We start from the raw sequence: 13092 nt of genomic DNA on the forward strand, positions 1-13092 counted from the left end.
CAAATAAAATATTGAAACCTAATTAACTACCATGGACACTTATTCTTGGGCTTTGAATTAGCTTAGGCTTTCAAAGAGGATATTCTTTCTTTAACAATGCTATGGTTGTGCCATCAATTCTCCCCCTCTGAAAATAGCTTGATTTCATCGGGTTAGGAGTGAGACGAAGAATGCCATCAGAAGGCACAATTTTTTGAATAAGGAAGGCACTCTTCTTCAACTTCAAGATTGGCATGTTTTTAGCACATGTGAGAGTATACTTCTTGTTGCCTTCAACAAAGGGTAAGTATTGACATATGCCCAGCATGGTGTGCATCGCACTCCCGTATCCATGGCTGACCCAAAAGTATGTGACAGCGTTTTAGGGGAAGCACATCACACATAAAAGTCTCCTAAGCTTGCCAATTTCAAATGTGTTAGTGATCCGTGACACATGATAAGGTTCTGGATTGAACTCTAATTTTAATCCCAATTTCTTCATTGCGTCCCCAGATTTATATATGTTTTTGATAAGTAATAAACTTCACTGAAAAAAGATGTAAGAAAATATAGAGGAAAAAAGCACACAAGTAGTGTGCTAGAAACAATGAAAGTACATAAATCAAGCATATTAGGTAAAGAAATGAAAGTAAAAACACCCGAAGCATTTGCCCAATCAAGCAAAGTCTGAAAAAAGAGAAGTTTCAACTCATGAATTGATCTTTCATTCCCTTCAAAGGTACGTATATTCATTTCCCTCCAAATGACTCATATAAGACAATGAGAGATCATTCTCCAAAGCACCTTAGTTTTGTGTCTGTTAAACTTGCTTGACTGACTTGCTCTAAGTTCCACAATACACGACATGACTTAATAAACCCCAAAAAGTGAACACACCATATTCCACAACTCTTGAGCTACTATTGAGCTATCGGGCGGTGTTAGAGTAAGTGATCAATGGTCTCCCATTCCTCTTGCACATGCAACACTAATCCACCACCACCACTTTTCGCTTCCTTAAATTATCAACTATTAATATTTTCCCCAGTGCCGCTGTTCAAATAAAGAAACTAACTATTTAGGCGCTTTTGGTTTCCACAAAGGTTTCCATGGAAAAGAAACGGAATCTGGTGATTGTAAGGCCCTATAATAAGACCGAACATTGAAAACACCCCTAGGAGAGAGTTTCCACCATCGCATTTTTTCCGCCTCAGTTCTCCAAGATCCAGAATATATAAGGTACATAAAAGAGACTACCGATTCTAACTTCCAATCTTGAACCGGTTGAGTAAAACTGATATTTTAATGGTAGTTTGCCTTTGAGGATGATAACAACTTAGCCATTGAAGTAAATTTTTTTTTTGATAAATTGCCATTGAAGTAAAACTAGGTTATGCACTCCCAAACCTCCATATTGAACCGGTACACAAACAGCCTTCCACTTATCAAGTGATACTTAAACTCATCTCCCAGTCCGCCCCACAGAAAATCCCCTTGTAATTTTTCAATTTCTCTAGCTCACCAATCCATATAGTTGCTACCTTGAAAGTAGCACCTAAAAAGGAAGACCCAGATAAGTCAGAGGTAACAATTCCACTCTACATCTTAAAATACCCACCAAAGCTTAACATTGGGTACATCTCCAATTGGAACCCGTTCAGATTTCCCCAAATTTATTTTTGAACCAAACATAATCTGAAACCAGACGAAAACTACTTTCAAATGCCAAATTTGTTCTAGAACTGCTCAACAAAAATTCAAAGTTTCATCTGCGAAGACGAGATGAGAGATCTAACTAACCCACAAAATCTCCACCCACCAAAAAACCTAAAACAAAGTACAACTCTCTGTGTCAATTGCCAAAGAACATATTTGTTCCATGCAATTAACTTGATTTTGAAAATTCTTGCCCCTATGATAGCGGTCTTCATTCTCTTGAACATCTTGTTTAAATATAGTAAGAAGCGGACAAATGACGCCTGTCATACCCTCATCATCTTGATCTAGGAAGTCAACATTCACTTTTAAGTTAGCATTGAGGGGTTCACAAATCTCATCTTCAAGTTCAAGCTAGGGAGCATGAACACATCATTTGAGTTGTCTGTGTTCGTGTTTGACACATTTGGGACACATCATAGCCTTTTTTTTTGTTGTTGAAATATGACGGGACATGATCGAGGTGCATTTTGTTTTTTGGATTTTGTTATGGTATTATCCATTATTGCTCTTAATTTGATATATTTTTAACATTATATGAAAAATGAATTGATGCTGGACAACCTAAGCTTCCCACCTGGATTAGTCCCACGGTAAACCTCAGGTGGTGACCTTAGGCTTCACCACCTAAGGTTGTTTGTATTCACCACCAACCACAATGCAAACAACCTTAGGTGGTGAAGCCTAAGGTTGTCCTGCATCAACTTTGGTATTAGAGCTAAATCCGATCTATCTAGCTTTCAGCAACCCAAACCAAATAAGACGTACATCTCACCAATTTTAACCCAATCCAATTCAATCATCAAAGGACAAACCAATTAGATATGACATTATTCAAGTTCTTACCCCATGAGATTTTGAGCAAGCTTGAACCAGAACCAAACCCAGTCCACCGTCTATACCCACTTTAACCACATGAATTTTTCATCCCAAAAAAAGTTTCCTAGCCAACAGAGAAGCTTGCTACTTCTTCCAAGCCTGTGACCCCAATCCATGCCTAACTCTAGATTACAAGATCCATGATTCCAACCACCACAACACCATCACCCAACTGCTACAAAACCCAAAATTTTCAAATCCATGACAACCACAACTCCAACCCAACAAATTGAGAACAATGGCATTTGAAAGCCATCAAGCAACCACCGATCTCGCCACTGGAATGACGCCATCACACAATCTACCGCCAAAATCCACCGTCACTGACAACCTTCGACCCTACCATCACCGATCTCTCCATGTTGCTTCATGAAACCTAGCTTTGATACCAAAGTGCCACGGTAAACCTTAGGCTTCACCACCTAAGGTTGTTTGGATTCACCACCAAACACAATGCAAACTTTGCATGAATAATCTTTGAATAATATTAATCATAGTATGAATACAAAATAAACCATGTGGAGCTTTATATAGCTTCTAGGAATTACAATAGATAAAAGATATGCATACCTAATATGAATTCTAAACAATGTTAAATACTAATCCAATACTAATCAAATGCTAAAGATAAACCCAAATAAAGATAAAGGTAACATAAATGAAGTCGTTGAAATTGGATTTGAAGAGATGGAATGTGGAGGAGTTCGGTAATATAGGTCTTAGGGTTCAGAATCTGTGGAAGGATCTCAATGTGTTGGAAGCTATCGAGGATGATCGTGTTCTTTCAGCGGAGGAGAGTTTGGAAAAGGATCGTATTCGTGGAGAGTTAGAAAGATCAACCTTGTTGGAAGAAATCTGCTGGAGGCAGAAATCTAGGGCTCTTTTTCTTAAGGAGGGAGATAGGAACACTAAATTTTTTCACCGTATTGCAAATTCTCATAGAAGATGTAATACCATTGATAGGCTTCTGGTGGATGGAGAGTTATCCTCGGATCAGGGGATCATTGAGGGGTGTATTTCTCATTTTTATAGGCAGTTATACTCGGAGACTGAGGTCCACAGACCTATTTTGGATGAGGTTGTTTTTTCTAGCATTTCTGAGGAAGATGCCAATTGGCTGGACAGACCTTTTGATGAGGATGAAGTTTTTAGAGTGGTCCTTGATTTCAATGGTGATAAAGCGCCAGGTCCGGATGGTTTTTCAATGGCATTCTTTCAGTCTTGTTGGTGCTTGTTGAAAACTGATATTATGAATGTGTTTCATAATTTTCATACCCACGCAGTGTTTGAAAAGAGTCTCAACGCTACTTTCCTTGCTCTCATTCCTAAGAAAAATGATGCTGTGGATGTTAAAGACTTTCGGCCTATTAGTTTGGTGGGAGGGTTGTACAAGATTATTGCTAAGGTGTTAGCCAATCGAATGCGGAAGGTGGTTCATGGTCTTATCTCAGAATGCCTTTCTGAAAGGTCGTCAGATTTTGGATTCTGTCCTTATTGCTTCTGAGTGTTTAGACAGTAGACTGAAGGCAGGAGTTCCGGGGGTATTGTGCAAACTGGATATTGAGAAAGCTTACGACCATGTGAATTGGGAGTTTCTCTTGTTTTTGCTTCAGCAGTGTGGCTTTTCTGACAAATGGAGAAGGTGGATTAGGTGTTGTATTTCTACTGTTAAATTCTCCATTTTGATCAATGGTTGTCCTTCTGACTTCTTTGGGAGTTCTAGAGGTTTGAGGCAAGGTGATCCGTTATCCCCTTTTCTCTTTGATATTGTCATGGAGGCTTTGAGCCGTATGTTGGATGTAGCTATTGCGGCAGGTCAGTTCTCAGGCTTCTTAGTGGGGAATGCAACTGGTACCTTGTTGACAGTGTCTCATTTGTTATTTGCGGATGATACTCTTATTTTCTGTGATGCTGACAGCAATCATATAACAGCTCTGTGTGGGATTCTATCTAGATTTGAGGAGGTGTCAGGGCTAAAAATTAATCTAGAGAAGTCTGTTTTGGTTCCAGTTGGGGATGTGCCTAATCTGCATGAGCTAGTGGAGATTTGGGGCTGTAGTGAATCTGCTCTTCCGCTGAAATATTTAGGTCTGCCGTTGGGTGCTTCTTTTAAAGATAAGACGGTTTGGAATCCTATTTTGGAGAAGATGGAGCAAAGGCTAGCTGGTTGGAAGAGATTGTATTTATCTAAGGGGGGCAAGATTACTCTTATTAAGAGCACTCTCTCTAGCTTGCCTACTTATTTTCTTTCTCTTTTCCCTATTCCTGTTAAGGTGGCCAAGAGGATGGAGGAATTACAGAGGGATTTTCTTTGGAATGGTATTGGTGATGATCGTAAACTTCATTTAGTTAGGTGGTCGAAGGTTTGTAGGCCACTGAAGAATGGAGGGCTAGGCATTCGGAGCTTGAGAAGGTTTAACTCTGCCTTATTAGCCAAATGGTTGTGGCGTTATGGTGTGGAGAATGATGCCCTTTGGAGAAGGGTAATTGGGGCGAAGTATGGGAACGAGTGGGGCGGTTGGTGTACAAAACCTGTGTTTGGGGCACATGGTGTTTGTTTGTGGAAGTCCATTAGAAAAGGCTGGCTGAATTTTTCGAAGTTCCTTCGGTATGATGTGGGTGATGGCACTCGTGTGAAGTTTTGGATTGATGTGTGGTGTAGGGATCGTCCTCTTAAGGAGGTGTTTCCTGACTTATATAATATTAGTAGGTCTAGGGATGTTTCGGTCTCTGAGGTTTTGTGCTATGCTAATGGGAGAATTTTTTGGGACCTTCAATTTCGCCGCTTAATGAATGATCAAGAGTCTCAATCTTTGGATTCTTGTTTGGGTTTGATCTATTCCACTAAGGTGCGAGGTGTTGGTTCTGACAAATTTAGTTGGAAGCCAGCCAGCAGTAGGGGTTTCTTGGTGAGCGGGTATTATCACTCTCTTTCCCCCTCTATCGTCTCATCGTTCCCGTGGAAACTTTTGTGGCATTCGAAGGTTCCCCCCCGGGTAGCTTTTTTTTCTTGGACTGCTGCTTTAGGCAAGATCCTAACTATTGATAACCTTCGGAAGAGGCATCTTGTTATTCTTGAGTGGTGTTATATGTGCAAAAGGTCTGGGGAATCTGTTGATCATCTCCTCCTTTACTGTCCTTTTGCTTTTGAGATGTGGAGTATGGTTTTTTGCTTGGGTGGTTTTTGCTGGGTGATGCCGCAAAGGGTAGTGGATTTGTTAGACTGTTGGTCTTGCAACTTCAGGCGTCATCGTAATATAGTTATTTGGAGGATGGTGCCTCACTGTTTGATGTGGTGTATCTGGAGGGAGCGGAATGCTAGAAGCTTTGAGGGTCGTGAACGGTCCATTCTTGAGTTTAAGTCTTTTTTCTTTCTTACTCTTCTCGAATGGTGCTTAGTTTTACCTGCTTTTTCTTGTTTATCTCTTCCTGCTTTGTTTGATCTTTGTAATTTGGTTTCTTGATGTTTTTGCCTTCTTAGTACATTTCCTATGTACGGGGCTGAGTTCTTCTTTTTTATATATCTTCCTTTACTTATCAAAAAAAAAAACATAAATGATAATCTCCTCAGATGTGATATAATGTGGTGTCCGCACCATGAATGCTTAACCATATATAAAAAATAAAAATAAAAATAATATTAATAATTGATTAATATACATATCCCTATCATGTTGTGTCCTCGTTTTTTAGAAATTGTCGTATTGTCATGTCGTACCCGTGCCTGTGTCCGTGCTTCCCAGGGTTCAAGTTGCTTGGAACCCTTGTCTGCCTCTTGACTAGGATTATCCTTTTGGAGCACAACAATTGGTTCTGAAGGACATTGAAAAGACATATGGCCAAAACCATGACAAATATGACACTTACTCTAGGACTGAAATTATCTTGAGACTTATCAATAGACTTCTCCCAATTTGAACCCACAATTGTTATCTCACTTCTACTTATCAAAAAATTGTTATCTCACTTCTAATATTGCTTGCCGTTGAAGCACTCATTAAGGCATTGCCTTCACCTTAGACTTTCTTTGGATAGTAACCAATTAGTAAATTTATAACCAAATAAAATATAAAAACCAAATTAACTGCCATGGACACTTTTTTTTGGCTTTGCCTTAGCCTTGGGCTTCCAAAGAGGATATTCTTTCTCTAACTATGCTATGGCTGCGCCATTAATATACAACTTGGTAGATTCCTTTTGCTTTTCTGAGGGTGAATGTCCACCATGTTTGTATTTTGCTGAATGCATGCTCCTTGGTTTTGCTTTTCTCTTTTGCTATTGGAAGAGAAATGGATGGAATTCAACAAAGGAGAGGAGGACCACCTGTTGTTCTGCTTACATCTCTTATAGCCTTTCTTCTATCTTTCTCCCATTCTCTTGTAACTAAAAAATCCTTCAATCTTCAATTCTCACTTTCAAACTTTATTTTAAGTCTTTCAAATTTCAAAAATCAAGTTTATAATTCCAAATTCATTATTGTGGGTCAGAAGAAACCTGGTATGCGTGTGAGTGTGTGGAGGTACTTAAAGAATAAGATATAAAACTAGAGAATATTGTATTTAAACTATTCTATAACAATAGAAGTATAGAACTATAAAACATGTAAAACAAGTAAAAATTAAATATAAAATAAACCTGGTGTGTGTGTGAGTGTGTGGAGATACTTAAAGAATAAGATATAAAACTAGAGAATATTGTAGTTTAAGCTATTCTATAACTATAAAACTATAAAACATGTTCCTATCAAAAAAAAAAAAAAAACTATAAAACTATAAAAAATGTAAAACTAGTAAAATTAAAATATAAAATAGACCACAATAATGAATTTGGAATTGTAAACTTGATTATTGGAATTTTGAACACTTACAATTAAGCTTGAAAGTGAAATTGAGGATTGACGGATTTTATGGTTACAAGGAGAGGATGGGAGAAAGATAGATGAAAGGCTACAAGAGATGTAAGTAGAAGATTATGGTGGTGCCCTCCTTTATAGGAGAAATGCACTTCTTATAGAATTTTATTTCTTGGAACTTTCTCTTTGGTCTTCCCTTGTCATTAATTGTATTGTTAATTTCTCTGGTCTTTGTAGCCATCATTTTGTGTTAGATTGTTTTTAATCATGTGAGCCATTATTGGCTTTTGAATTGCTTTTGAAGTTGGATGCTGATGGAGAAATGCATGTCTTTGTATTTTGCCTTGGTTATTTGATGCCTTTGTTGTTCTTTGAATCATTTTGGATGGATGCTTAGTTTTTGTTGGTGGATGCACAACTTGGTATGTGTATGTGTGTGTGTGTATAAGTATGTATGTATGTATGTATTGCACCCCTGCATATGCACATGGGTTATAAGCTAGTTTAAAATAATTTCCATGAAGCTATGTTATTAATTGACATAATTCTATCTGCATTCTAATTTTAATTTCAGTCATCAATAAATTGTGCTTATGAATTACTTGTTTCAGCTACGGACCATGTCAGACTCCTACACTTGGGTTTTGTGTACAGCGTTATTTGCAAATAACTACTTTTAAGCCTGAGAAGTTTTGGGCTTTGCAACCTTACATGATACAAAATGGTTATGAACTTAAGCTAGAATGGGAGCGTGACAAGTTGTTCGACTTAGATGTGAGCCCTTATTTGCGTTAGCTTTGCAGTTCTCTTTCTTAACTTTTGGCAAACATAATACGAGTTATACTTGTACATGTTGCAGGTTGCTACGATGTTTCAAAAGTTAGTAATGGAAGATGGAATTTTAGAAGTTACTGAAATATCAGAAAAACAGGAAAGCAAAAGTCGGCCTGCTGGTCTTAATACAGTGAATCTTCTGAAGGTCAGAAATTTTTGCAAATTGACTTGTCTTTTATTGTCTAATATCATTTGGATTGGGAATTAATATTACATTGGGCAGATCAGAATGTTTTTAGCATATGGGTTTGAGATGTGTGCTTTACAAGCCAGATATGTTCTTAACCAGCTTATCAATGAGATACAACCCAACAAATATTTCCCATGAGGAAAATGATAAGAGATTGATTACTATAGTATCTAGGAACAGAGGTTTCCTTATTGCATGAACAGTTAAATATGAGTGACATGTGTTTTAAACGTGCTGTTTTATTTAAGTACTTCATAATTTTGGCCTAGGTTGTGAAGGGAATGTGAATAAAAAATATATCAGCCATGTCTTGGCGTGGGCAAGTGGGAGGTAGAACGAGACTGCTGCTTGAGTTTCTTGGCTGTAATATGCCTACATGTGCATGCAGACATACACATTCACATCCTCATATGCATACATAGATACTTACATATGTACATTTAGTACATATATCTGATTAATTGGCACTTCTTGGTGTTTCCAACGGAGATGTCTAGGGTTTAAATCCCACTCTCTCCCAACTATCAAATTATTAAAAAAGAAAAGAAGTACATACATCTGATTTAAATATATTTGAGGGTATATTCTTAGCCCAAAAAAAAAGTGCATTTGAGGGGTATATTATCATGCCCACACTTCCAAAAGTTGTAGGGAAACCCAAATATATGATGTTGCTTGATTATCTTCCTTATGGTAGCTGCATGATAAACAGGGTTTCCCATTATGACCAAAAATGGATACTTGAACATAAGCTGGATGCAGCTATATGTTAGCTATACATGTGTCAATATGTGCCTGCATATCTTAAATTCATAAGTATTTTTTGAGAACTCGTTCAAGTCTAGGTTGACATATGACAAATTGGAGAATTTGTCTATGTATGCTTGTGGTAGGGATAGCAGTAATTGTAGACCTATGGTTTTGGAATTGTAATTGTTGAATAAAGGTTTATGAGGTTGTGTTAAGAATTAAAAGTTGTTCGGTGAGTTATTTGATGGCAATTTGGTAGAATTATGTAGGGTTTTAGGGTTTTGATAGGTAAAAGAGAGGGCTTGATTTGGGGTTGTATGGACGAAGGAATAGAGAGGATTTTATTGTGTTCAGGGGCTGTATAAACAGTACCCGTGATTAGTAACACAATAAAGAGAAGAAGAAAAGACAGAAGAGAAACGGAGAAAATAACACACAAAGGCTACCATGTCTCAATGCTCAAAACGCTCAATAATTTTATTAATCAATTCCATCTCTCTTTGAGTAAATTGAACGCAAATATATATAGACTCTTTCTTTTTTTTTTTTTTTTTTGATAGGTAATAGATATTTCAATTAAGAAAAAGTACATCATGTTCACGATGATGAACAGATTGTATTAGAAACAAATACAAACAAATCAAACAGAAGTAAATTGCACGAAATCAAAAATGGAAATACATTGTGTAAAACTCCAAATACGAGACCACCCAAACAATGTCCTAACTGGCAAAGACTTAAAAAATCTGCAAATTTCTCAACATCGGGTATTTCATGTACTAGTTTGTTGTTTATTTATTTATTTATTTATATTATTATTATTATAAATTTTTATAGGAGTCTTTCTTGTACTAGTAATATTATGATTTATGACTAAGGTAGTCAATACCGTATCGGTACTGGCACTGGTGGTATATTCTGTACCGGCCATTAAACCGACACTTATCTAAAATGTTCCGGATAAAATATTGAGATGTACCAACTTGTACTGGTTATAATGAAGATTTTTGGGTATGTATTTCAGCTGGTACATTAAAAAATTGTTATAAAACATGTTATTTAAGCGAATATATTAGGGTGATGTATTTGTGCTTATAACATATGTGAAATTGAAATTATAAGTTTATAAATAAATAAATAAATACATACATATATAAATACACACGCGCACATATATAGATATATATATATATATATATATATATATATGGAGAGAGAGAGAGAGAGAGAGAGAGCAGTAACCTCAAAACGGTACACCGGTATCAATTGGTACGGAAATATTTTGTTTTCTTGGCCAAATTGTATCAGTTTCTGGCACGAAATTGACTCCCTTGATTATGACTTTGAGTTTGACTGGTAAACTAAAAACTTAAGAAAAGACTAACTTGGACTCAAAGAAAATAAAACCTAAGATACCTAGGATCTTCAACAAAATTCTAGACACAATTAAACTACCAAAATACCCTTAATTTGCAGGAATTCTGAAAATTGTAGATTTGCCCCTTAATATAAAATTGCCTATATCTAATGAAATAAAAAAGCATGGAAGAGCATTTGGTGTACTAAGGCCCCGAAGAGGGTCTCGTTCTTTGTTTGGACAGTTGCATGGGGAAGATCCTTACATGTGATAATTTATTTTTATTAAGTGGAGTCTTACCTTAGTTGGGTGGTGCTCTATGTGCTGTTGTAGTGGGGAGACAGTAGATCACTTACTAGGATGGGACAAAGTGTGTGCACCTATGGACAATGGTGGTTTAGGAATAAGGAAAGTAATTGCCTTCAATAAAAAAGCCTTACTAGGGAAATGGCTATGGAAGAGGGTGGTAGTTTCGAAGTTTGGGGAATAGTGGGGGGATGGACTTCTAAGCTAGGTAGGGGTGTACATGGGTGTGGTTTATGGAGAGGTATTCGTATGGGTTGGGAGGATTTTAGTAAAAATACTTAGTTTGAAATTGGGGCGGGGAATAGAGTGAAATTTTGGCAAGATTGGTGGTTTGGGAATCAATCTCCCCAATTGACTTTCTCGTTTCTGTACGAAATTGCCACTAATAGAGAGGCCTTAGTTGACTTTTCCTTGGCAAGGCAGGGAGCGGGGGGAAAGGAGAAGTTGGGCTGTTCGTCTCACTCAGAATCTAAATGATTGGGAGTTGAATGTAGTGATGGATTTCCTTCATATCTTGGAATCCAATATACCTTCAACAGATAATGGGGTTCATATGAGGTAGAAGTTGAAGAGGAATGGGGATTTTGACATCCGTTTGTTTTATAATGAGTTGAGATGTTCTTCTTCCATTGTCTTTTCTTGGAAAGGTATTTGGAAAGTTAAGGCCCCTCAATGTGTTTCTTTTTTTGTTTGGACCGTAGCTTGGGATAAGATTCTTAGAGGTGATAATTTGAGGCATAGGGGTTTTGATTTTGTTGATTGGTGTGTTATGTGTTGTTGTTGTGGGGAGATTGTAGATCATTTGCTGCTTCATTGTGAGAAGACTCATCGGTTATGGAGTTTTGCTTTTAGATCTTTTGGGATTTCATGGGTCTTACCAAGAACGGTTCCAGATATTCTCTTTGGTTGTTGAAATTGATTGGGGAAGCACTCGTTTAACATTTGGAATTTGGCTTTGTTGTGTTTAATGTGGTGTATTTGGAGGGTGCATAATTGGCGGACTTTTGAGGTACGGATAGTTTCGAAGACCAGTTGCTTGCTTCTTTTAGTGGTTCTCTGTTTGACTGGTCTCAGGCATGAGGACTCACATCTAGTGATTCTCTCCTTTTATTCCTTAATTCTCTCATTTTGTTGTAATTAATTATTTTCTTTGTTTTTTTGTTCATCCTTGTAATTTTTGGACTGCTTTATTCTTTTTATGCATAAGGCAGCTTTTGAATATATTCCTTTCTTAATTATCAAAAAAAAAAAAAAATCCATTGTGAGGTTACTTTTGAATTATGGAGTTAGTTTTTTAGATTGTTTGGGATCCATTTGGTGCTACCAAGGTTGGTGGCTGATCTTTTTTATCTAGGTGGAGAAATTGGTTTGCGAAGCACCATCTGGTGATTTGGAATTTCGCACAGTTATATCTGATGTGGCTATTGTGGAAGGAGTGCAATAATTGGGCCTTTGAAGATAAAGTCAATTCAAAGTACCAGCTTGAAGACATACTACATCGATCTTTGTTGGATTGGTCCTGTATGTGGGGTCTCATAGATAGATAGTACCTCTTTACTAGATTTCAAAGAATCACTCTCTTTGGCATAATTTTGTAATTCTTTTAGGTTTTGGAGTGCTTATCATAGTGAGCCGGTCATAACCTTTTTCATTATTTAACTTAAAAAAAAAAAAAAAAAAGAAAGAAAAGAAAAGAAAAGGTCATTCAATATTCAATCCCTCTATTTTTTTTCTTCACTAATCTAGTTTGTTGCTGGAATTTATTCTTAAACCCTTCTTCTACAATAGACCTAAGTTATCTTTGCTGTATCATGTACTTTTAATCTATTGGCTACATGGGCAGGTGTGGTAAATCAGATAAGGAAATACATGGTAGTGTAATCCTCTTCAACAAATATAATTCTGACAACCTACATTTGTTCTCCTATCTTTTTGAGGATATTATCCGACACCGCATGAACTTTAAATGAGGAACCCAAAGTCTGTCCAGAATAGTTCGTGGGCAATTGCTCACCTTACACCTTAAGACCCCAGCCAGATTTTTAACAACTATACTCTTGTACCCCCCAATGCCAACTTATTCTTACTCAAGTTTATCCTGAGGCTTGAAACTACTTCAAAAGAACAGAATTATAATTCTTAACTTTCAGGACCAATATTGCAAGACAATATATATATATATATATATATATATTAATCATTAATGAAGAGCAAATGAGAGATTTTCAT

General features: G+C 36.9%; 1 protein-coding gene across 4 annotated transcripts in view; it reads left to right on the plus strand.

Moving 5' to 3' along the window:
* Window positions 1-13092, plus strand: part of LOC126733366 (DNA topoisomerase 3-beta) — a 97940-nt gene that overhangs the window by 56336 nt on the left and 28512 nt on the right. For all 4 annotated transcript variants that reach the window (XM_050436631.1, XM_050436632.1, XM_050436629.1 and 1 more), the window contains 2 exons: window positions 8038-8200; window positions 8286-8405. In XM_050436631.1, the coding sequence (XP_050292588.1) occupies window positions 8038-8200; window positions 8286-8405 (283 nt within the window). The remainder of the gene's footprint in view (window positions 1-8037; window positions 8201-8285; window positions 8406-13092) is intronic.

Source organism: Quercus robur, chromosome 6 (genome assembly GCF_932294415.1).
Source record: "Quercus robur chromosome 6, dhQueRobu3.1, whole genome shotgun sequence".
NCBI lineage: Eukaryota > Viridiplantae > Streptophyta > Magnoliopsida > Fagales > Fagaceae > Quercus > Quercus robur.